The 25,240-nt window shown below is 45.6% G+C and overlaps 1 protein-coding gene across 3 annotated transcripts in view; it reads left to right on the top strand.

Annotated features, from left to right (window-relative positions):
- The window catches only part of ME3 (malic enzyme 3), a 336,344-nt gene that overhangs the window by 90,193 nt on the left and 220,911 nt on the right, over positions 1 to 25,240 (top strand). For all 3 annotated transcript variants that reach the window (XM_063951375.1, XM_063951373.1, XM_063951374.1), the window contains 2 exons: positions 6,314 to 6,447; positions 9,065 to 9,214. In XM_063951375.1, coding sequence (XP_063807445.1) covers positions 6,317 to 6,447; positions 9,065 to 9,214 — 281 coding nt within the window. In that variant the 5' untranslated portion in view covers positions 6,314 to 6,316. The remainder of the gene's footprint in view (positions 1 to 6,313; positions 6,448 to 9,064; positions 9,215 to 25,240) is intronic.

Here is a 25,240-nt window from a genome sequence, read left to right as displayed (position 1 = left end):
TGAATATACATTTCATTTTTATTTAGTCATTTTCTTCTGCGCAGGGAACATAAGATAAGATCGTGTGGAGCTCCAATGTTCGGGTCTCACTATTCTCCGTACCGGTGTATCTCATTCAGTCTCTGCTCCAAGTGCAGATTATATCCGGAGAATAGTGTGAATATCATTGCTGGTAATGACTTATGACAGAGCAGATTCATCTGTCTGTAGCTGATTGAATTCTCTGGCCCCGAGGTCTCTGAAGCATTACAACAATATATACAGGATTGCCGTGAGTGTGTCTCCAGAAGACGTTGCTGCTTTCATTTTCAGAAACCGCAAGAGGGATTTTATCCATCACAGATCTCAAATCAAATTCAGATGTACAAGTATTAGACATAGGTTACTGTGGTGTCAGAATGCAAAATAATTAGAACTTAAAACACAGCTGCCACCTACTGATTGCCACACGCCAAGAGAATTATTCAGTGTATTCCAGCCGATGGTCCTGTGTGGCGGAAATAAAGCCTTATTCAGCTTCAGTTGCAATTTAGCAAAATCGCAAACCAGCCGATTAGCGGATGACTGCCCATTCGCTGCGACCGCATCGCGCGTGCACGAAGACTAAAATGTGTTCGCAAGACCAGCAAAGTGCGATTGCATAGTGATTGTGACTGTAATGGGCCCTACACACTTGGTGACATGCACGGCCGATATGAATGATATAGCTCATAAGTGAACGATATATCGTTCATGTCGTTTAGTGTGTAGGCACCAACTATGAACTATGCTCGTCCCCGCGGTCGTTCAACGTTGGTTTTCTCTCGTTTAGCATAGCAAGCCAATTTGGACGATGGTTGTTAATCGTTGAAAACGAACATCGTCCAAATCGGAGACATTGCCAAGTGTGTAGGGCCCATTAGTGTTAGGTAACATGGCGTTTGTGGGGAGTGGTTGGGAAAACGCCGGTGTTTCATGATCTGACGTCAGCTGCGATTGCTGCTATTAAAAACAGGGCTTCGACTACAGCCGCGTATATCCTGCGTAGACATGGGTCAACCGGTATTGTCGATGGTGGCCGATGGTTCCCAATTTCTAAGTATGCGTTGCACTTATTCAAATGCAGATTTGCGAATGCAGCGGTGGCGTCTTTTTCTTTCCGGGCGGCTCTTCACATGCGTTTTTTAGCAGGATTGGGAGAACCTCAGTTTCTGTCTCAGTAGCGATTCAAGCTGAATTAGGCCATAGCTGGGTCAAATCAAGTACACAAGCAATGGGAAATATTTAATATGTTCTTATAATAAGGTCTGTGTAAGGCACATCATGATAATATTGAAGATGTTATAAATCACTCATTATCTCTGTACGTCGGACCTCATTCAGCTTCAGTTCTGCGATTGTAGGAGAGCTGCAACTGCTGAGAATCGCACAGCAAGAGCGGCACAGCATGATAAAAGTCCGCCCAGCACAGAACAAGCCGCCTACTGATGCATTCGCAATTCTGAAAATGCAGCCGCATTATTGCGAATGTATCGCAAGAATCGAGTACCATCGACCATACCAGTTGACCCGTGCATCTGAAGGCTAGCCGCAACACTAGTCGCAGCAGCGCCATGTTCGGACACGACATACCTGCCCTTTTTTACGACCACTCCCCATAAACGCCATGTGTATGCCCGAGAACACCCGCAGCCTGTCAATCAACCTACTATCGCATCCTGGCAAGATACGATTGCAGAAGATCGCAAGTTGCGCACGTGCAGTGCATTCGCAGTGCATGCAGCAGACAGCCGATAATCAACTTACAGGTTAAGTCTCCAATATCCACAATGCTTGGGACCAGAGGTATTTTGGATATCTGATTTCTCCGTATTTTGGAATATTTGCATACCATAATGAGATCTCATGGCGATGGGACCCAAATCTAAACACAATGCATTTATGTATCATATCCACCTGGTACATACAGCCTGAAGGTCATTTTATACAATATATTTAATATTTTTGTTGCATTTTACCTATCAGAAAGCAAAAGTGTCTCTATCTCAGTCGTGTTCAATAAATTCCGTGTATCGGAATATTCCGTATTTGGGAATTTTGGATATGTGAGACTCAGCCTGTATCACAATCTTGTATTTTGTTCCCTTATTACAATCCCATATGCCTTCACCTATATTACATCCCCTTATCCCTGCTCCCATATTGCAGTTCCATATTACAAACCCATAGTAGTACTCATATCTTCAGATTGGGTTGCTATTGGGAGACTGATGTTTGGGATCCCGGAGGCACTATACTGAACCTGGGATCCTGGCATCCAGATTGGTGGCGGGGTGTGTGTGTGTGTGTGTGTGTGTGTGTGTGTGTGTCAGTGAGCGCAACAAAACCAGTGGCAAACGCAGGATTTCTAGAGAGGGGGTTCCAAATGTCTGAGCATGATCTCCCACTCTGCAAAACATTGAAGAAAGTGCGGGAGTCTAGGGAGCAGCAGAAGAACCTGGTACCGACCCTGGACATTAATGTAAACATTGGTCTTTTTATACACTGGATACTGTATCGAGTACTGTAATAATATTTGTCACTATAGATTGTCTCTAGTGTAGCCTATGCTGTATAAAACAAAGTGGCCAGGAAAAGGTTAAACATACAATAGTAAATACATACACAAACATAATAGAACCAGTACTACACTTTGTAAGCACACATTCTCCCACCTCATGGTAAGGCTCCTGTGTCTTCTTCCTGGTCGCTGCTCTCTGGTCCAGTGCACTGTTTGAGGACTGAGAACCACACGCACAGCAAACTTGGTAGAAGAAGCTGCTACCACTGGGCATGTGCAGCAGCTCCGCTCTGTCCCTTACACTGCATGATGTGCTGCAGCTCCGCTATGTCCCTAACACTGCATTATGTGGCGGCAGATCTAGTAATCAGATTATATACCATTGCTATTGTTGTCATAACGTGAGCCACTTGCCAAAAGGTGGGGGATTTCCGTGCAACTGGAAACCCTCCCTGCGTTTGCTCATGAAAACCCCTTGTGGGCTCTCTGCACTTGCCATGCTGCGGCACTCAGTGGGTGTCCTGGTCATCCAGGAGTGGTAATAGTCCCTGTTAGTTGGCATGCCGACTGTCGGGCTTTCCCCAGCTTGAGATTTTGGTGTCAATATAGTGACCGCCGGACACATAACCGCATCCCCTACAGAATCCATGTTCTTGCTCCCATAAAAAAATTGTATATTTCTTAATCCTTGTCCCGCACCGCCTGATCCTTGTCACATATTCCTTGATCCTCGTTCCATATACCCGGGTGTCCAAAATCCCTTACTCTGTGCCTGATATTCCTTGGTTGTGGTCCCATATTCACTGTGTACTGTAATTCTTGCCTAAATCTTGTCCCATATTGCAAACTCCTTATGTTCCATTTTCTTAGGTGCAGGAAACGGGCAGGGGGGGAGATTGGGCAATGAGAGAGATACGTCTTGGTTCCATAGGAGACTGACATTCAGAAAGAGAACGGTCTCCCAGCTATAAGGTTGACTGCACTGTTTTTCCTTTTTATAGATGTCAAAATAGCGGTTTCATTCTTTTTCCAAACTGTGCCTCGTAGGGTTCTTTCTACTTTTATAATGAAAAACCTCCAAGGGATCTGATGATTGATTCACCCAGTTTTTCAGTTCAGTTCCTAAACAAGGTAGAATGGTTCTATTGGAGTTATTTGAGTGTTGACCAAGAGTATAATTTAAGAAGAACTGCTGCAAGTTAAAGTTTTAAATCAGACATAGCCATTCCACATGGAACAACCTGGTTGAGGATCTTTGTGACCAAACTACTCATAGATCAAGAGCTTTGCTCATGGGCCCTACATACTGGCTGATATGTGCGACTGATACGAACAATCTCGTTCAGTAATGAACGAGAAATTGTGTATATCTTTCAGTGTGTAGGCACCAACGATGAACGATGCGCGGCCCCGGGGGGTGGTTAACCGTAGCCACCCCCCCGTGGGTTAGTCCTAGCTGCCACCCCCCTCCCACTGATTAGCCCTAGCTGCCAAACCCCCCCCCCATCCCCAAGGGTTAGGGGCAGGAAAGGGGTAAAATACTTACCAAACCTGTATATCCGCTATGCTGCTCGGTCAGGCCTGTGAATTTCAGATTATTTCTAATGAATATTTAAAATGCCAGCGTTAATATATGCTGCGGACGCAAGGCGCATCTTATTACCATATACGATAAAAGTGCGCTGTACGTCGCAAACACTACATCCCTTAAGAGAAAGCAAGCACTCGCACACATTGTATTACTGAGGTCCAACGCTCAGAGATGTATATATTTGATATTAAAAGGGTATGCATACAATATAACACATGTACAGTATATATACGGTTACAGTGTTACAGTTACACAAGAAGCAGTTGTAGTTACATAAGGATCAATTACAGCCAGCATACTTCACCCTGTCCCTCAATGCACAGTCCGCTCCATCTTTGAATCTGCACCAACAGCAACGAAAAAAACAGAACTTCCTAGGTGAGGGGAAATACCTATATATTGTGTATTGGGGGAAGTACATGTCTGGGACTGAGTCTTCTGTTATTGGTCCAGGGGAGGGAGATCTCTCATTCATGATGTGTTATTGGTAAGTTTGAGGGCTTTTGTTCTAGGTTGCTGGCACATGTCTTCAGGAAATCCTTTGTATTCATACATTTACTCATAACTAATCGTTGCAATGTGCTACAATCTTCCCATAGCTATCAAATTAACACACTCATTCCCCTGATCATTTTGACACTAAGCATGATATGTTTATCTTGTTCCGTTCCAATAATACATATATATCTGATGTTAAACTCTATTATATAATTTAATACATAATGATGCTAAACATGTTTTGTCTATGTGTTGTATGAATATGTTGTATATGTCTTTGTGGCTTCACTGAGCGAATGCATATGCTACCGTATATGCGCAAAACGCACGAACAGAGACCCATCTGTTTGGAGTTTGTATGTGATGTGTCTGTAATATTTTTGACTTCGACAGGCCTTGTCAATCTAATGGTGGGGTTGTCAAAATGTAATCTTTCTGTTCATAAATGTTGGGATTCCGGCGCTGGGATGTTGAACCTATTCGGGATGCTGGTGTCTGCATTCCGAATAGTGTCGGGATTATTATTATTATTTATTATTATTATTATCCTTTATTTATATGGCGCCACATGGGATCCGCAGCGCCCAATTACAGAGTAAACAAATAAGCAAAACATGAAGACAATGACTTGCAGTTCCATACAATATAGGACAAGTACAGAGTATATAAACATAGCTGCATCAGTGAACAGCACTGAAATAAGTATCAGGGCGGCAGAAAACCGAAGGATTTGGTGCCATCAAAGGGAGTATTGAAAAGAAGATAAGTTAAGTAAGAGACATAAAAGCACATGAGGGAAGAGGACCCTGCTCGTGAGAGCTTACATTCTAAAGGGGGAGGGGCACACAGACAGGGGTGACACAGATGGGGTAGAAAGGGAGCGTGGGCCACAAAGGGCTTAGGATGAGAGACGGCCAGGTTTGGTGAAGAAGTGGGTCTTGAGAGCTCGCTTGAAGTTTTGTAGAGAGGTGGAAAGTCTGAGGGGGATAGATAGAGAATTCCAGAGAAAGGGAGCAGCATGTGCAAAATCTTGGCGTCTGTATTCTAATTGCCGGGATCCTGACCGGATCCCTTTCTGGTTGACAAACTTGGGTTCAGATTTAACAATACATATGAATAATGATCGTGCCACTCAGTATTGCTGCCCCTATAAAAAGTGAAAGACCCCTCACTGGTCTTTGAGAAATACAAGTAAAAACACAGAGTTTTCTATTGCTGGAAGTATGTTGTTGCTGAACAGTTGGTGTCCAGCCTGTGGTGATTTCACGTACAATCAGGATCCATATCTACACCTAATCGCTATATACATTATAAAAACTAGTGGAATATTGTGAATACAGCACAACAGGACAACGCATGTTTTGGTTATCCTCACGGATTGACACAAACAAACAGGTTTTTTTTTAATGTAAGGATTCCATTTTATATCTGTGTTTGTGCCAATCCTACAAAAAAACTCTGTGTTTAAGCTTGGCATCAAAACTTTCTAGTCTCCATGCTGTTTTTCTTTTTCTTTCAGCTTCCTCTCCTCTACTATTTTCACCTCAGCCCTTCACAACGCATTTCGCTTCTTCATGTTTTTTTTTCTTTTGTTCAGCTGTGTAGTGCAGTTCGGTGCTAGTGTACAACTTGAGTTAGGTGCTATTTGCTATTCTTTAAAATAAAAAGGTTTTGTTCCTTTTCAGGGAATGGCATTTACTATTGAAGAAAGACTACAGCTTGGTATTCACGGTCTCCTGCCACCTTGTTTCTTAAGTCAAGACGTACAAGCTCTACGTGTCATGAGAAGTTATGAAACCAAGTCTAGCGATCTAGATAAGTGAGTTTTTTGTTGCATTTTCTTGGCGTTTTGTTGCATAGACATGTTACCGGTAATGTGTTTTACTATTTGGACAAGCATAAAATCTTCTTTATTAAATTGTGTCCAAGGCTGACCCATTATTGTTTTGTTTTTTGTTTTTTTCATTTAAAACCCTATATTTATTAACCTGATTTGCAAATAATCACTGATATCTTTCATGTTGTCCTATGGTTAAAATACAGTGCATCCGGAAAGTATTCACAGTGCTTCACTTTTTCCACATTTTGTTATGTTACAGCCTTATTCCAAAATGGAATAAATTCATTTTTCCCCTCAAAATTCTACACACAATACCCCATAATGACAACATTCAAAAAGTTTTTGGGAGATTTTGCAAATTTATTAAAAATAAAAACTAAGAAATCACATGTACGTTAAGTATTCACAGCCTTTGTTCAATACTTTGTTGATGCAGCTTTGGCTGCAATTACAGCCTCAAGTCTTTTTGAATATGATGCCACAAGCTTGGCACACCTATCTTTGGGGCAGTTTCGCCCATTTGTCTTTGCAGCACCTTTCAAGCTCCATCAGGTTGGATAGGAAGCGTCGGTGCACAGCCATTTTCAGATCTCTCCAGAGATGTTCAATCGGATTCAAGTCTGGGCTCTGGCTGGGCCACTCAAGAACATTCACAGAGTTGTCCTGAAGCAACTCCTTTGATACCTTGACTGTATGCTTAGGGTCGCTTTTTTGCTGAAAGATGAACGGTCACCCCAGTCTGAGGTCAAGATCACTCTTGAGCAGGTTTTCATCTGGGATGTCTCTGTACATTGCCGCATTCATCTTTCCCTCTAACCTGACTAGTCTCCCAGTTCCTGCCGCTGAAAAATATCCCCACAGCATGATGTTGCCACCACCATGCTTCACTGTAGGCATGGTATTGGCCTGGTGATGAGCGGTGCCTGGTTTCCTCCAAACATGACGCCTGGCATTCACGCGAAAGAGTTAAATCTTTGTCTCATCAGACCAGAGAATTTTGTTTCTGATGGTCTGAGAGTCCTTCAGGTACATTTTGGCAAACTTCAGGTGGGCTGCCATGTGTTTTCCGTCTGGCCATTAAGGGAGTGGCTTCCGTCTGGCCATTCTACCATACAGGCCTGATTCCACCAAGGATAACCATCTCTGCAGCAATCCACCATTGCTGCAGAGATGGTTATCCTTCTGGAAGGTTGTCCTCTCTCCACAGAGGAATGCTGTACTCTGACAGAGTGACCATCGGGTTCTTGGTCACCTCCCTGTCTAAGGCCCTTCTTCCCCGATCGCTCAGTTTAGATGGCCGACCAGCTCTAGGAAGAGTCCTGGTGGTTCCAAACTTCTTCCATTTACAGATGATGGAGGCCACTGAGCTCATTGGGACCTTCAAAGCAGCAGATATTTTTCAGTACGCTTCCCCAGATTTGTGCCTCGAGACAATCCTGTCTCGGAGGTCTACAGACAATTCCTTTGACTTCATACTTAGTTTGTGCTCAGACAGGCACTGTCAGGTGTGGGACCTTATATAGACAGGTGTGTGCCTGGACATGATTTGGAAAATCAACTGAATTTACCACAGGTGGACTCCAATTAAACTGTAAGAACATCTCAAGGATGATCAGTGGAAACAGGATGCACCCGAGCTCAATTTTGAGCTTCATGGCAAAGGCTGTGAATACTTATATACATGTGATTTCTTAGTTTTTTGTTTTTTTATAAATTTGCAAAAAAAACAAAAAAACTTTTTTCACATTGTCATTATGGGGTATTGTGTGTAGAATTTGGAGGGAAATATGAATTTATTCCATTTTGGAATAATGCTGGAACATAACAAAATGTGGAAAAAGTGAAGCGCTGTGAATACTTTCCAGATGCACTGTAAAGCACTTACAAATGCATTTAAATTCTCATTTTATTACATATAGCCAAACAACAAAAGCTATGGAAAAAAATGTATATAGTGTGTACATATTATAAATATTTTACTGTCAGTCATGAGTTTACTAATATATTTGTAGGGAAGAAAGGGAAACCTAACCAAAAGTTACAGTCTACAGAGAATGACAACCTTACATATAAGATGGTGAGTTCCAAGTATTGAAAGTTTAATGATACAAATCAAACTTTGAATACTTGGACCTTTTCATCCATACAGGTGTCCTCCTCATCCATGCAGGTGTCCTCTTCACCCATGCAGGTGTCCTCCTCATTCATAAAGGTGTGGTCCTCACCCATGCAGGTGGCCTCCTCATCCATAGAGTTGGCCTCCTCACCCATGCAGGTGGTTTCCTCACCTGTACAAGTGGATTTTTAGAACAGTGATTCCTTGTACCAGCTTACACTTATAACAACACAGAATAAAACAAGGGCGGGTAATAACAGCCAGTCAGATAGCTAAGAGGGCCCTGCTTGCAGGCTTTGACAATATATCCTTTCTGTAGGTTATAAGTATGTCCCAAGTCCTTGGGTAAGATCGGCCTTGTGTTTATTCTGAAGTTTGTAGTTTATATCCCCAGCTACTTATTTCATTGTCATTGCTAGTATTATATATGTGTGTGACAGTATACTGTTCTCCTGATTTTCCTTTGTTTTATCCATTTAGATATATTATCCTAATGACCTTACAAGACAGGAATGAGAAACTCTTCTATCGTGTGCTGACTTCAGACATTGAGCGGTTCATGCCCATCGTGTACACCCCCACCGTAGGCCTGGCGTGTCAGCAGTACGGCCTGGCTTTCCGGAGGCCGCGGTGAGTTACAGCGTGTGCGCGCCTTGTGAACAGAGTGTGAGAGCTCAGATGCAGTTCTTAGTGGCTCTCGGCTCTCTCCGGAGGATATTTAAGCAGCATAGTAGAATGACACAGGAAGGGGTACAGAACCTCTAACCCCCGGACGAGGCATTTTATATAAATGTCACTATAAACACTGAGGGGGGGATTTATCAAAGCCTAGAGAGAGATGAAATGGAGAGAGATAAAGTAATAGCCAATCAGATCCTAACTGACATTTTTCAAACACAGTCTAGCATGGCACCTAGCAGCTGATTGGTTAGTGATTTATCTCTCAACAAACTTTGATAAAGCTCCACCTTAGTCACAACCCTCCAGCTATCCTTTCAGCGACTTTGATTCCTACCTGCTAGATAATGGTTTTAAGCTGATCTTACACAGATCACGTATGACAGGTCCGTGTTCTTCGTGTATTAATGGGGTTCCATCACAGTAATAAAGGTAAAGTAACACAGTGAACACAGGCCGTTCCCCATACCACTGGTCCGAAAATACAAAAGCAGCTTGATAGTGTAATATTGTTTTATTCTTACAAACACACGTACAAAATAATTCCAAACGAACTCACTCACATGCAATCCTACAATGACCAGGGAGAAAGATCATTTCATGATAGAAACTCGTCCTGTTGTTTTCTCATACGTCCTAGAGGATGCTGGGGTCACTTCAAGAACCATGGGGTATAGACGGGATCCGCAGGAGACATGTGCACTTTAAGACTTTAAAAGGGGTGTGAACTGGCTCCTCCCTCTATGTCCCTCCTCCAGACTCCAGTTTAGAATCTGTGCCCAGGCAGACTGGATGCACACTGAGGCGCTCTACTGAGTTTCTCTGAAAAGACTTTAAGTTAGGTTTTTTGTTTTCAGGGAGCACTGCTGGCAACAGTCTCCCTGCTTCGTGGGACTTAGGGGAGAGAAGTCAGACCTACTTCTGTGAGTTTAAAGGATCTGCTTCTTTGGCTACAGGACACCATTTTCTCCTGAGGGTTTGGAACACTAGGTACGCCTAGGGGTTCATTCCCAGAGCCCGCCGTCACCCCCCTTGCAGAGCCAGAAGTCAGAAGACAGGTGAGTAGAAGAAGATCAGAAGACTTCAGTGACAGCTTTGAGGTACCGCACAGCGCGCCATGCTCCCACACACAACAGCACTGTAGGGTGCAGGGGGGGCACAGCGATTTTGGTGCATTATACTAGTTTATAAAAGCGCTGCAGGTCTGGGACATTGGCTGTAGTGTTCAGACCGGGTTTTGGGCGCTGGGGTGTGGGCTGGCTATATCTCCCTCTGTGTGTCTCTGACAGGCTTTGCTGTGGGTCTGTCCCCTATAGGCCCAGTGTATCTGCGTGTGGTGGGTGCACGTGTGTCGGCATGTCTGAGGCGGAGTGCTCCTCCCAGGAGGAGACTGTGTTGGGGACACAAAACGCTGTGGGAGTGAGCCTGTAGGCACCGCCGACACCGGATTGGGTGAATGTTTTGAGTGCTTTGAATGCAAATGTGGCTCTGATTAATAAAAGATTGGATAAATCTGAGTCTCAGAACCAGGCTTGGAATAAATCCATAGAGGTTGTGTTGTTTCAGGTCCAGACCCCTTCGGGTCACAAAAACGTTCATTTGCCCAGCTGGCAGACACGGATACCGACACGGACACTGACTCAAGTGTCGACTATGGTGATGCCAGATTAGATCCAAAACTGGCAAAGAGCGTTCAGTACATGATTGTGGCTATAAAAGATGTATTACATATCACTGAGGACCCTGCTGTTCCTGATACTAGGGTCTGTATGTATAAAGGGAAGAAACCTGAGGTAACTTTTCCTCCCTCTCATGAACTGAACGCACTTTGTGAAAAGTTTTGTGAAAATCCTGACAAAAAGTTTCAGATTCCCAAAAGGATTGTAGTGGCGTATCCGTTTCCCTCTGGGGATAGGGAAAAATTGGAGTCACCGCCCATTGTGGACAAGGCTTTATCACGGCTGTCCAAAAAAGTGGCTCTTCCGTCCCTTGAGACGGCAGCCCTAAAGGATCGTAGGCAGGAAAATACATTGAAATCCATTTATATTTCCACGGGTACGCTACTCAGACCAGCCATTGCATTTGCATGGGTGAGTAGTGCTATCGAAAAATGGGCAGATAACCTGTCCTCTGAATTGGATTCCCTGGATAGGGATAACATTCTTCTGACACTAGGTCATATCAGGGACGCTGCAGTCTACCTAAAGGAAGCGGCGAGAGATATTGGCCTCTTGGGTTCACGGGCCAATGCCATGGCAGTCTCAGCTAGGAGAGCATTGTGGATTCATCAATGGAATGCTGATGCTGACTCCAAAAAAGCTATAAAGTCTCTACCGTATAAAGGTGGTGTATTGTTTGGTGACGGCCTCGCTGAGTTGGTATCTACGGCTACCGCGGGTAAGTCATAATTTTTACCTTATGTGCCTGCACCACTAAAGAAAGCACACCAGTATCAGATGCAGTCCTTTCGGCCCTATAAATACAGAAAAGGCAGAGGGTCTTCCTTCCTTGCTACTAGAGGAAAGGGAAAGGGTAAGCGATCACCGTCCGTGGCCGGATCCCAGGAGCAGAAGTCCCACCGGCTTCTGCCAAGTCCACCGCATGACGCTGGGGCTCCTCTGCGGGAGTCCGCACCGGTGGGGGCATGTCTCAGGCTCTTCAGTCAGTTCTGGGCTCGTTCGGGCCTAGACCCATGAGTTTTAGAAATAGTGTCCCAAGGGTACAAACTGGAGTTTCAAGACGTCCCCCCTCACCGATTTTTCAAATCAGCCTTACCAGCTTCTCTTCCAGACAGGGTAGTGGTATGCGCCGCGATACAAAAATTGTGTCACAATCAAGTCATTGTCAGAATTCCTCAAATAGACTTGATGGCGTCTTGCCTCAACAAGAAACTTCAGAGATATTGTTCCAGGTCGAGAGACCCTCAAGCAATGGCAGTGGACGCCCTGGTGACACTGTGGGTGTTTCAGTCGGTGTACGTGTTTCCTCCGCTTCCACTCGTTCCAAAAGTGATAAAGATCATAAGAAGAACAAAGGTTCAAGCGATCCTCATTGTTCCAGACTGGCCAAGGAGGGCTTGGTATCTGGATCTTCAGGAATTACTCATAGGAGATCCCTGGCCCCTTCCTCTACGAGAGGATCTGTTGCAGCAGGGGCCGTGCGTGTTTCAAGACTTACCGCGACTTTGTTTGACGGCTTGGAGGTTGAACGCCGGATCCTAGCCCGAAAGGGTATTCCCAAGGAAGTCATCCCCACTCTTATTCAGGCCAGGAAAGGAGTAACGTCTAAACATTACCACCGTATTTGGAGAAAATACGTGTCTTGGTGTGAATCCAAGAAGGCTCCTACGGATTATTTCAGTTAGGACGTTTTCTCCATTTTCTACAAGCCGGTGTGGATGCTGGCCTAAAGTTGGGCTCCATTAAAGTACAAATTTCAGCCTTATCGGTTTTCTTCCAAAAACAATTGGCCTCCCTTCCAGAAGTTCAGACGTTTGTGAAAGGCGTGTTGCACATCCAACCTCCCTTTGTGCCCCCTGTGGCACCGTGGGATCTTAACGTGGTGTTGCAATTCCTTAAATCTCTTTGGTTTGAACCTTTACAAAAGGTGGAGTTGAAATTCCTCACTTGGCAAGTGGTCATGCTGTTGGCCTTGGCATCCGCCAGGCGGGTGTCTGAATTGGCGGCCTTGTCTCACAAGAGCCCTTATTTGATCTTCCATGAAGATAGAGCAGAGTTGAGGACTCGTCAGCAATTTCTGCCGAAAGTGGTTTCGTCGTTCCACTTGAACCAACCTATTGTGGTGCCAGTGGCTACTGACACCTTGCTGGAATCGAAGTTTCTCGGCGTTGTCAGAGCTTTGAAAATATATGTGGCCAGAACGGCTCAGTTTAGGAAAACAGAGGCTCTGTTTGTCCTGTATGCTAACAATAAAATTGGGGCTCCTGCTTCCAAGCAGACTATTGCGCGCTGGATCTGTCATACGATTCAGCAGGCTCATTCTACGGCTGGATTGCCGTTACCGGAATCGGTGAAGGCCCATTCTACCAGAAAGGTGGGCTCGTCCTGGGCGACTGCCCGGGGAGGGGGGGTCTCGGCATTACAGCTTTGCCGAGCGGCTACTTGGTCGGGTTCAAACACCTTTGCGAAGTTCTACAAGTTTGATACCCTGGCTGATGAGGACCTCATGTTTGGTCAATCGGTGCTGCAGAGTCATCCGCACTCTCCCGCCCATTCTAGAGCTTTGGTATAAACCCCATGGTTCTTGAAGTGACCCCAGCATCCTCTAGGACGTATGAGAAAATAGGATTTTAATACCTACCGGTAAATCCTTTTCTCTTAGTCCGTAGAGGATGCTGGGCGCCCGTCCCAGTGCGTACTGTTTCTGCAGTTATTAGTTGTGGTTGCACACATGTTGTGTTACGTTTATAGTCAGCCTGTTGCTGATGTTGTTCATGCCGTTGACTTGCTTTGTGTTAAATGCCATGTTGTACGGCGTGCTTGAGGTGTGCGCTGGTATGTATCTCACCTTGGTTTAAAAATAATTCCTTTTCCTCTAAATGTCCGTCTCCCTGGGCACAGTTCCTATAACTGGAGTCTGGAGGAGGGGCATAGAGGGAGGAGCCAGTTCACACCCCTTTGAAAGTCTTAAAGTGCCCATGTCTCCTGCGGATCCCGTCTATACCCCATGGTTCTTGAAGTGACCCCAGCATCCTCTACGGACTAAGAGAAAAGGATTTACCGGTAGGTATTAAAATCCTATTTTTGAGGTTTAGCGGTACAGTCACTAAAGAAATACCAGGGATACATGGGGAGATCAAGCTGGAAGGATCTTTGCAACCAATAAGGGATGTACATTTTGTGTATATATGTGGCTTATAAGCACCTGTATAAGTGATGTCATCAAATGGTATCTGGTTTCATCTCAGTAACTGACACCTGTAGTAACAGGCTAATGTGAGGTCATGCTGGACTGTGTAGTTACACAGCAGCTGGAGGGCTATACCTTTCCTACCAACAGTTCAGGTTATAAATCAAATATGCCCTTACTATACATTAAATGAGCGCTCATCACATTTACTAAATGCTTCCCATTGATTTATCTAATCCACTTATATAGAAATATATTTATGTAAAAATTCATAGGTCGTTCTGTGATCGAAACTGCTACAGACAGCAGTACAAGAGCCTATTTGTAATCCCTGTACAGCTCTTTCAGATCTCTTTATAAGGAAATGAATTAAACTATGGCGAGAGATAAAGTGGAGAAGTTTCTGAAATCAACCATTTACCTTTTTTTTTTTACCAGCACTGCATTTGAATACTAGATCAACACTGGACAATGGGGGTCATTCTGACCCGATCGCACACTGCAGTTTATCGCAGCGGTGCGATCGGGTCAGAACTACGCAGGCGCCGAAGGCCGTCGAGCCGCTACGATGGCCTCTGCCTTCGTGGGCGCGATCTGACCAACGCAGGCGTGGCCGGACCAAACGGGGGCCGGCTCGCAGCAGCTGCGTGATGTCACACGCAGCCGCTGCGGGCCGGGGAGCGTTGAGTAGCTCCTGGCCAGCACACTAAAGCTGCGCTGGTCGGGAGCTACTCTTGAAGTGCAAAGGCATCGCCGCTGTGCGATGCCTTTGCACTTCTGCGGGGGGGGGGGGGGGGGGGGGGGCGCGGCACTGACATGCAGTGTGAATGATCATAGCTGTGCTAAATTTAGCACAGCTACGATCATCTCGGAATGACCTCCAATGTGTTCTTTTTACGTTTATATCTGAAAATTTATGTACATGGCCGTCATATACGTGAATGTCCATTCTTTCCTGCCAGAAGTTGCCACGTTAGAAGGAAGGGTTTCTCTGTGTCCGTCAGCAGTGTGTGAGTGACAGGCCTGCAGGCTCTCATTGCAGGAATTCTCCAATACACACAGTGATTAGCAATTTCCTTTTCAACAAAAACAATCCAAGCGATACGCAAATAACATTTGTGCTTTATACATCCTCAGTCTCAATGACTGTTCATTTAGAAAAAAAACACTTTTCCAGTGATTAGGCTCAGATCGGAGCAGCTATTAAATTGATAGAGAGATAATGGGAATTCTCTACTTCCCAAAAATCTGAGCTTCTGCAGCGGGAAAGTTGAGGTGACTGCAGGACAGGGCTGTGTGCTTGTCTCATAAGGTGTGCTGCTACATTTTATATGGCGTTAATATTCACTTGTGTTTCTGTGGTTCTGTGTAGAAATGCACAAGTAAAGGCCTGTACACACTGGTCGATATATATCGCCCGTTCTCTTGAACGGCTGATATATCGCGGGACCGTCGGCCAGTGTGTACGGCCAATACGTCTGTGAACTCCGTCGTTCACAGACGTATCGCGTCGGCCGCGCAGCACAGCCGACGGCCAATATATCTACCGATATATTGGCGCGTCGCTGTGTGTGTACGGGGCGGTCGGCCGACCGCCCGTACACATGCTGCGGCGGCCGGCGGTAATTGACAGCTGAACTGGGCGGGCATGTGTACACGCCCGCCCAGTTCATGACGTCAGTCCCCGACGGATCGGCCAGTGTGTATGCACAGCACACTGCCCGATCCGTCCAAAGATATATCTGCAGATCAGTTGATCTGCAGATATATCTATTAGTGTGTACCCACCTTAAGATTCATGTATGCTGGTTGCTGCTGGGTATAATCTGTTATGATATTATTATTATTATTATTATTATTATTATTATTATTATTATTACTACTAGTTCATATTGCAATTGTAAACAAAACAGTGATAAAGCAAAACTGGGTAATAACAGAACAGGGGTCAGCTCTAATAGGCGCGAATTGCAGAATGTGAGTTGCCGTTCTCTCTTTAAATTCACATTCCGCAATACAATTAGAAACTCGCAGTGAACCAGGCAGAATAAACTCTCATTTTTCCATTCACACCTCACTGAGGGACAGATGTATTAACCTGGAGAAGGCATAAGGAAGTGATAAACCAGTGATATGTGCAAGGTGATTAACGAACCAGCCAATCAGCTCCAATATGTAAATTAACAGTTAGGAGCTGATTGGCTGGTGCCTTTATCACCTTGCACATATCACTGGTTTATCACTTCCTTATGCCTTCTCCAGGTTAATACATCTGCCCCTTTGGGTGACAGTTAGCCGGGAAAATCCTTATTTTAAGGTTACAATATTGGGACACCGTGCAGAACATCCCCCTAATGACTCACTAAGCAATTGGAAGTTTCCAAAAAGCTTAATTAGTCCAATAATTACATGTTATTTTGGGGTGGGGGAGGGGGTTAAAACAAATGGACTCCAATTAGCCCAAAATCATCTCTTTCATTGCTCTATGCACTCCAAATTTAATAGGAGTGTTTATAAAGTATTTTGGAAAAATAGTTGCTTTTTATATTTTGTTTTACATTTTTTTAAAGACGCCTCAAAGTACCCCAGAAGGATATTTTTTCCTACTGTTTTTGCACTTTTCTGTTTTGTTTTTTTTCTGTATGAAAGTAAACAAAGTTTTACTTTTTATAAAAAAAAAATCTTTTTTTTTTTTTTAAATGCACAAACTAGCCATTTGACCCCTTATAAAAGCGCCTAGTGTTTTCCGTTTGCCCTCTAACATCCTTCTATATGAGTCTGCTAATGAAAACATAACTTTTCTGGGGTCCAGGAAGGTCACCCCACTTTTTCATGCACTTCTCTCGCATCGCATATGGCTGACAATTCGCAAAACCCCCGCTGCGAGTACCACAAATAGGCATTTTTAATTGGATTGGAGAATTCTAGGGAGCACGCATTCATGTGATTGTCTGCGAGTTTCATAAAACAACTCGTAACTCTCGCCTAATTGGAATAACCACTTAATGTTGGAATACTTACACCATATGTGTTAAATGTATGTGTGTATAATGCGGGCCAATCGTTCAGAGCACGAACCAATTTGGATGGTCAAATTTAACAGAAATGAATGTTCGGTGCTCGAACGGAGAGTCCTGATAGCTTGGGGGCTGATGGTTTGATTGGTATCACATAGAAATGCTAACAGCAGCCTGCCGACCTCAGACCATTCTCCAGCATCAGGCTCCTTCGCACACCCAGTTATTTAGGGGTACTTTTCAGATCCAATAAATCCGCACCATTGTACAGATACACACACCCTGGGGAATCTGCATGTAGTCATCATGTAGACAGTACATGGTAAGGGTTAGGCTGCGGTTAGAGTAGGGTTAGGGCTCTAACACTAGAACACTTACTGGCAACATGCACAGTTAAGGTCAAGTTGGCACTATGACCACATTGACATGTCTTCATATAATATGTCGCCATAATACCCATGTAGACATCCTGAATGTCGATATAACATGCCACACCCGTAGAATGCCATTCCTCGTAGAAGACTTTCCCATAGCCTCCAAACCCACAAGTGTTCCTTGAAAACTCACCCCTTTGGACAGCTTATCAAATTCCAGAACCACCCGCCTGACCTGCTGGAGCTACCAAACTACCTTCCGTCTGCACAGTTCAAACAAAATTTACATGTGTTCTTTCCATACAAAAAGAAGTCTCTGATTTCAGGCCAAAACTGCTGCATGTCTGGAGCATACGGGGGGTCATTCCGAGTTGTTCGCTCGTTGACGATTTTCGCAATGGAGCGATTAAGGCGAAAATGCGCATGGTACGCAGTGCGCATGCGCTATGTATTTTAGCACAAAACTTATAAGATTTACTAACATCCGAACGAAGAATTTTCATCGTTGTAGTGATCGGAGTGTGATTGACAGGAAGTGGGTGTTTCTGGGCGGAAACTGACCGTTTTCTTGGAGTGTGCGGAAAAACGCAGGCGTGCCAGGATAAAACGCAGGAGTGGCTGGAGAAACGGGGGAATGGCTGGCTGAACGCAGGGCGTGTTTGTGACGTCAAACCAGGAACGAAATGGCTTGAGCTGATCGCAGTGTAGGAGTAAGTCTCGAGCTACTCAGAAACTGCTAAGAATTTTCTATTTGCAATTCTGCTAATCTTTTGTTCGCATTTCTGCTAAGCTAAAATACACTCCCAGAGGGCGGCGGCCTAGCGTGTGCAATGCTGCTAAAATCTGCTAGTGAGCGAACAACTCGGAATGACCCCCACAGTCCACTAAGCACTTTATAATAGCACTTAACCTCATGTATCACAGCAGGGCCCTCTGACCTCTCTCTCTCTCTCTCTCTCTCTCTCTCTCTCTGGTATTACCCAGTCTTGTTATAGAACTGTGCTCCCAGCTGTGAAGCGCAACGGAATGTGCTGGTATGCTTGCTCTATATAAATAAATGTTACGAATAATGACTACCATCCCAAAGGTATTGTGAGATATGTAGTTTGCTTTTGAGGAAGTTCCACATTATAAAACAGCCGTATAGTAAAGATCATGTGGCGTTTAGCTGAAATGGTGTTTTGATGGTCTCCCTGCCTCCTGGGCACCCCACCCAAGGTTACTTCCTCCTGTTTATTGCTTCCTTCATCCTGGCCGTCAACTTCATCTAAACCTTATCTTAAAAAATTATTCTTAGAAGTGTTTAGATTGAACTTTAATCTTCCCAATCTCTGTTCTAATCGCCATCTATCATTTGGGTCCCTGCCAAGTCCTCTATGAGAAATAAAAAGCTAAAGGCGTGATAAGCTCTGTCCTCTCGGAAGTGAGAGGAAATGGCTATGGGGCCTGAACTTCCAAGGTATCCTTATCTGTGTTCTTGGGTTGTAGACAATACAGTGAGTTCAGATAAGGTCATGCGATTGGTGACACTTTCCAGTGTGCAGTTAAAGGGGTTCGTCCAATAAATTGTTTGCGCAAAATGAAACCACATCAAGGGCAGGTGTTTCGAGCCTCGATAATCAACTATTTGGTGCAATGCTATAAACAGAAATTATGATATTAGTTATGTGATGCTGAAATATTTTTTTAATATCATTTTTCCCCTTTATTTTGCACAGTATGCAAATAAGAGCGGCTGCAGCGTTATAATGATGCCCCCTGCTGCTAAACATTGTGAAAATGCAATTATTAGATGTATGCCCACTTTCTGGTTTTCGGATCGCCCCAAGCAAAATCAGTCTATAACAAGATTGTGATTGGTGATAGATGGGTCTGTCGTAGTCAATCAATTAATAAAGAGCAAAATTGGTGCTAAAGATACGTTTTCATGTCTTTGCATTTCTGTTTTTTTCTTCTAGAACAAATTATTGTACTCTATGCCCAGGGATGTATTTGTAGTTAGGCCCTGCCCTCGGCATTGTGAGTAAATACAACTTATTATAAGAATTCTGTACCCCACAGTTACCAGTCCAGCACCCTTTCCCATTATTGTACTGAGCATAATAGGTGATTGGAGACCAGACCGTGCTAGGCAGAGACCACCAGTCACAAACACCCTCTGCAGACTAAAGGTCTGTTTTCCTGTAGTCTCCATTTTAAATATGCCTCACTCAGGCTTGGAGCCCCCCCCCCCCCCCCCCCCCCCCGCCCAGCACCCCCAGATAACTTTAAGGACAAACTTGCTGGAACAGGGCAGATAAACAAACTTAAAAGTTAAAAGGAAATCCAATTAGCATAAAACCATTTCTGTGCTTCCTAGACGTGGTCCTAATTGATTGTAGACTGGGGCCTAATTGGCCTATGTGGTAAAAGCATGATTCCTGATTCTAGTCCTGTAAAAGCACAATCACTGTTACTTTTCTTCCTGCCTCTGCATCCCATAGCGCAGTAACCTGCTGTCGCAATCTCGCTGATGAGGTTCTCCAGAGAATAATGAGGCCCTGACTGCAAAATCCCGCTGCTGTTCTGCTTTCCAGATATTACTAACCCCAACACTTCCCGTGTTTCCTGCACTAATTAAGCCGCCTGTGTGTTGCACCATCTACGCCCAGTTTGAAGCAGCCGTGTCCTTCCAAGCGTTCCTGTTGTTTCGTATAATATCTTACTTTATCTAAAAGACATCCGTGTATGACTTTCACTGCTTAACCCCTCAGGTCCAAAGAACGTTACCGATCTTCCCCATCCTGGCACCTACAGACCCGGGGAGTACCCTTGTGTGAAAGATGGCAGTGCCCGCTTAGTAGTTACTGTCTAGGGAGCAACGGATAGTAATAAGCGGCACTCCAGAAATAATTCCGACATTCGGTGATGGGGAGGATTCCCCACACCCTGGCTTCAATGATCTCAGAGGCTTCCATACTATAGCTATATATTTTATGCACTAGGTGATTCATCGCGTCCTACAGGCGCTCTTCACACCGTCGTAAGGGGCTACGCCTCCTTAAACCTTGCATGCCCTTGTGGCGTGCAATATTTTAATTATATGGCGTATTACCTCCAATCATAATTGTGTGAGTGGTAAAATACTGCACGGACAAAGGGCGTGCGATGGTTAAGGGGTCGAAGCCCCTTGCAACGGCGTGAACATCGCACACAGGGCCTGATGAATCACCTTGTCGGTGCTGTGGTTGGGGGAGTGGCGGATGCGGGAGAGAAGCGGCGGTTGCGGGGGTGCCGCGGATTCGGGAGGGGCGGTTGCGGGGGTGCAGCGAGTGGGGGAGGGGCTGGTGCGGGGTCGCTGTGGGTGGGGGAGGAGCGGTTGCGGGGGTGCCGCGGGTGGGGGAGGGGTGGGTGCGGTGTTGCTGCGGGTGGGGGAGGTGCGTGGGTGCTGCGGATGTGGGAGGGGGTTCGGAGCCACCGCGGCTGGTGGAGGAGGGAGGTGTTGGGGTGCCACGGATGGGGCCCGGAGGTACTGTAAGTGGGGGAAGGGCGGGTAATGCTTCTCCTCCTGGAAGCAGCTAGGCTGCTGTCCTCCCTTTGGCAGTGGCTCTCCCAGAGACTCGCACAGCAGCCAAGCAGCCAGTCACTGTTGTTAGTGCCGGTGTCCCAACATGCCGCCTTACAGGAAGAAGATGCACTCAATAAACTACAGCTCCCAGTAGCCCTAAGGGCCGGAATGATTCGGCGCTAAGGGCTACTGGGAGGTGTCGTTTATTTAGTGCATATACTTCCCTGTAATGCGGCGTGTTGGGACACCGGCGCTAACAATAGTGACTGGCTGGCAGAACTGACTGACTCGCTAAATCAATGTAAAAGGTGAGAATGCTGTTTAGTGTCAGTGACACTGCACACCCACTGCACTGCACAGCACTGTCACCTTTTACATTGATTCAGCGTCCAGACATTACCCTCCGCGATATCACCCACTCTATCCGTTACATTAGCCATTTCGGGGCTTCCAGGCTGGCAGCCCAGGTGTTGTGTTGCGGAGTCAGGGCCTCTGAGGATCTGAGCACGGGTGTGTCTGGGAGGCACTTCTGTGACATCATGTGCAGAGGAGGCTCCGGGGCTTAGAGAGTATGCGGCGCAGGGAGGGCTATGAAAGGCTTCCGCTGCGCCGTTTTCATAACAACATCTTTGCCGGTGGCCGCAGCAGCTTTTGTTCCACTTGCGACACGGCTAGGGAGTGGGGATTGTTGATGCCGTAGGGGGCAGGCGGACTGGCAGCAGGACATAGGACGCTGCAGTAAAAGGTTTTTATTTTCCCTATCTACAGCGCAGAGACTTGCTGCAGATGCAGTGGCATACCCTCCAGCTGTACCTTTTTGGCAGGTACAGGACCTTTTTTTATGGTCTGTACCGATTTTGGCTCTCCAAACTCCTAGCCACGCCCAGCGATATCCACAGTGATAGAGTGACAGATCTGGGCTACAGTATTATATAGGACATTTCAATTTTGTTGAAGACCATGCAAACTAGGAGAAAAAACGAAGAAAAAAAAATAAAGCATTATGGTTTTTGAAGGCAGCTTTCATTATGAGAACTAATGTGTGGAATCCTGATCGACGCCAGAAGCCGCAATGGGGTAACTGTAACAGCATGCAACTTTTTGGGTGATTAGGCTGTTGCATTTAAAGCGGCAAAAACAGGATGTTTTTGCCTTTTTAAAATTATTGCTGCTTTAAATCTGAATCTTAAAGTCTCGCAGTCTCTTACCGGACCCCCAAAGTATTTTTCTTGCTGGTGATTAGTAAACGAATGGAAGAATAACCCTACAAATTTTTGTTTTTAGTTCACCGTCTTGCAATTTCAATTAAATAGACCCTTTGTCCATTTTGAGTAGATTTTCTTTGCCTTCATTGGCGGTATATAGGGGCATATCTATAAGACTTTATATATTCTATAGGTTACTATAGACTATATAAAGTCAAAGAGTAAAAAAAAAATAGTCTGCAAGTACTAGGGTGAGAAGAGCTTTAGGTGAAGGGGATAAAGTAGTTTCATGTCCTTAACAACAAGAGTCATGAACTATATTTACTGTGTCTTAGTCAACCAACAAAATAACAGTCTTCAGTGTGTACAGGTTGTATGTAGTATTCACACTCTGCTTATTCTAACGCAACACAGGTATTACTGGACTGATGCCATTATTACCACTGCAAAGGAAAATGCGACCTTTATGTAGTTTCATAGGTGGTCATTCCGAGTTGATCGCTCGCTAGCAGTTTTTAGCAGCCGTGCAAACGCTATGCCGCCGTCCACTGGGAGTGTATTTTAGCTTAGCAGAAGTGCGAACGAGAGGATCGCAGAGCGGCTACAAAGTTTTTTTGTGCAGTTTCTGAGTAGCTCGAAACCTACTCAGCGCTTGCGATCACTTCAGACTGTTTAGTTCCTGTTTTGACGTCACGAACACACCCTGCCACGCCTGCGTTTTTCTGAACACTCCCTGAAAACGGTCAGTAGACACCCAAAAACGCCCACTTCATGTCAATCACTCTGCGGCCAGCTGTGCGACTGAAAAGCTTCACTAGCCCCTGTGTGTGTGAAACTACATCGTTCGTTGTAATAGTATGTCCCACGTGCGAATTGCGCCGCATACGCATGCACAGAAGTGCCGTTTTTTAGCCTGATCGCTGCACAGCGAACGAATGCAGCTAGCAATCAACTCGGAATGACCCGCATTAGCAGGAGATGTGTTACTGTAAAGCCTGGATCCCACACATGACTGGCTAAATGATGCTGTTTCCCAAACCTGACACCTGTTCCTGGTGTTTAGAGCCTCAAAAATACATGCCTGTGGCCCAAGAGATTTTGGAGGGGTTGGGTACGTTTGGGCAACTGGTATCTGTCGTCATTCATCATATCTACATGGATGATATGTCGACACGAACTGTCGACAAATGGTCCCTGGTGATCTGGCGGTGTCTGGCCTTGTCCTGGTGGCAGTACCAGCGTTGTCTTCTGGGTCCCGGTGGACAAGTGAGGATTAATTCCAGCGGTGATGCCTCAGCAGCAGCATTCCGGTAACTATTTTCCCCAATATCCCTAACCCTAATCTCTACCCCTAACCCTCCCCCTAGTGCCTAAAAATAACATCACCCCTCGCAGTCTAACCCTAACCTTTCCCTGCAGGTTAACCCTAACCCTCCCACAGACAAACATTTCCCATGGTGACAGTTCAGATGTGGAACTTGTGAACATCTTGACATTCTGAGGATGTTGACGTGGTGCCCATCAAAAGTTTGAACTCTACTGACACTCTTACGTTGACTTCTGATTGGATAACGTTTTGGAGAACCTCGATCCTGCACCTATCACAGTTCCTTATGCTCAGAGGGGCTGTAAGGGTCATCAGAGATGTTGGGACCCCCTTAGAACTGCAAGATAATGGTTTATCAAAGTAGTTAATTCATGCCTGTTCAACAAACTCTGCGTCCAGGGTGGGTGGATGGAAGTAAAGAAAAAAAAAAGTATATCTGTCTCTTCGTCTCCCAGGAAACACTCACAGCTTGTTGTACAACGGCCGCTATGTGAGAATTAGTGTTTCTCTGACGTCCTAGTGGATGCTGGGACTCCGTCAGGACCATGGGAAATAGCGGCTCCGCAGGAGACAGGGCACAAAATTTAAAAGTTTGACTACTAGGTGGTGTGTACTGGCTCCTCCCCCTATGACCCTCCTCCAAGCCTCAGTTAGGTTTTTGTGCCCGTCCGAGCAGGGTGCAATCTAGGTGGCTCTCCTAAAGAGCTGCTTAGAAAAAGTTTGTTAGGTTTTTTATTTTCAGTGAGTCCTGCTGGCAACAGGCTCACTGCAACGAGGGACTTAGGGGAGAAGAAGTGAACTCACCTGCGTGCAGGATGGATTTGCTTCTTAGGCTACTGGACACTAGCTCCAGAGGGACGATCACAGGTACAGCCTGGATGGGTCACCGGAGCCGCGCCGCCGACCCCCTTGCAGATGCCGAATAGAGAAGAGGTCCAGAAACCGGCGGCAGAAGACGTCTCAGTCTTCATGAGGTAGCGCACAGCACTGCAGCTGTGCGCCATTGCTCTCCGCACACTTCACACCAGCGGTCACTGAGGGTGCAGGGCGCTGGGGGGGGCGCCCTGGGCAGCAATGTAATATACCTATTCTGGCTAAAATATATCACATATAGCCCCTGGGGCTATATGGATGTATTTAACCCCTGCCAGGTTCCAAAAAAAACCGGGAGAAGAAGCCCGCCGAAAAGGGGGCGGGGCCTATTCTCCTCAGCACACAGCGCCATTTTCCTGCCCAGCTCCGCTGCGAGGAAGGCTCCCAGGACTCTCCCCTGCACTGCACTACAGAAACAGGGTAAAAACAGAGAGGGGGGGCACTTATTGGCGATATTTATAATATTTGAGCTGCTATAAAGGGAACACACTTATTAAGGTTGTCCCTATATATATTTATAGCGCTTGGGTGTGTGCTGGCAAACTCTCCCTCTGTCTCCCCAAAGGGCTAGTGGGGTCCTGTCTTCTATCAGAGCATTCCCTGTGTGTCTGCTGTGTGTCGGTACGTGTGTGTCGACATGTATGAGGACGATGTTGGCGTGGAGGCGGAGCAATTGCCTGTAATGGTGATGTCACCCCCTAGGGAGTCGACACCAGAATGGATGGCTTTGTTTATGGAATTACGGGATAGTGTCAGCACGCTACAA

Source organism: Pseudophryne corroboree, chromosome 2, assembly GCF_028390025.1.
Source record: "Pseudophryne corroboree isolate aPseCor3 chromosome 2, aPseCor3.hap2, whole genome shotgun sequence".
NCBI classification, from domain to species: Eukaryota; Metazoa; Chordata; class Amphibia; order Anura; family Myobatrachidae; genus Pseudophryne; species Pseudophryne corroboree.
The sequence above is the reverse complement of the archived record's forward strand: the minus strand, read 5'-3'. Positions and strand labels throughout refer to the sequence as shown.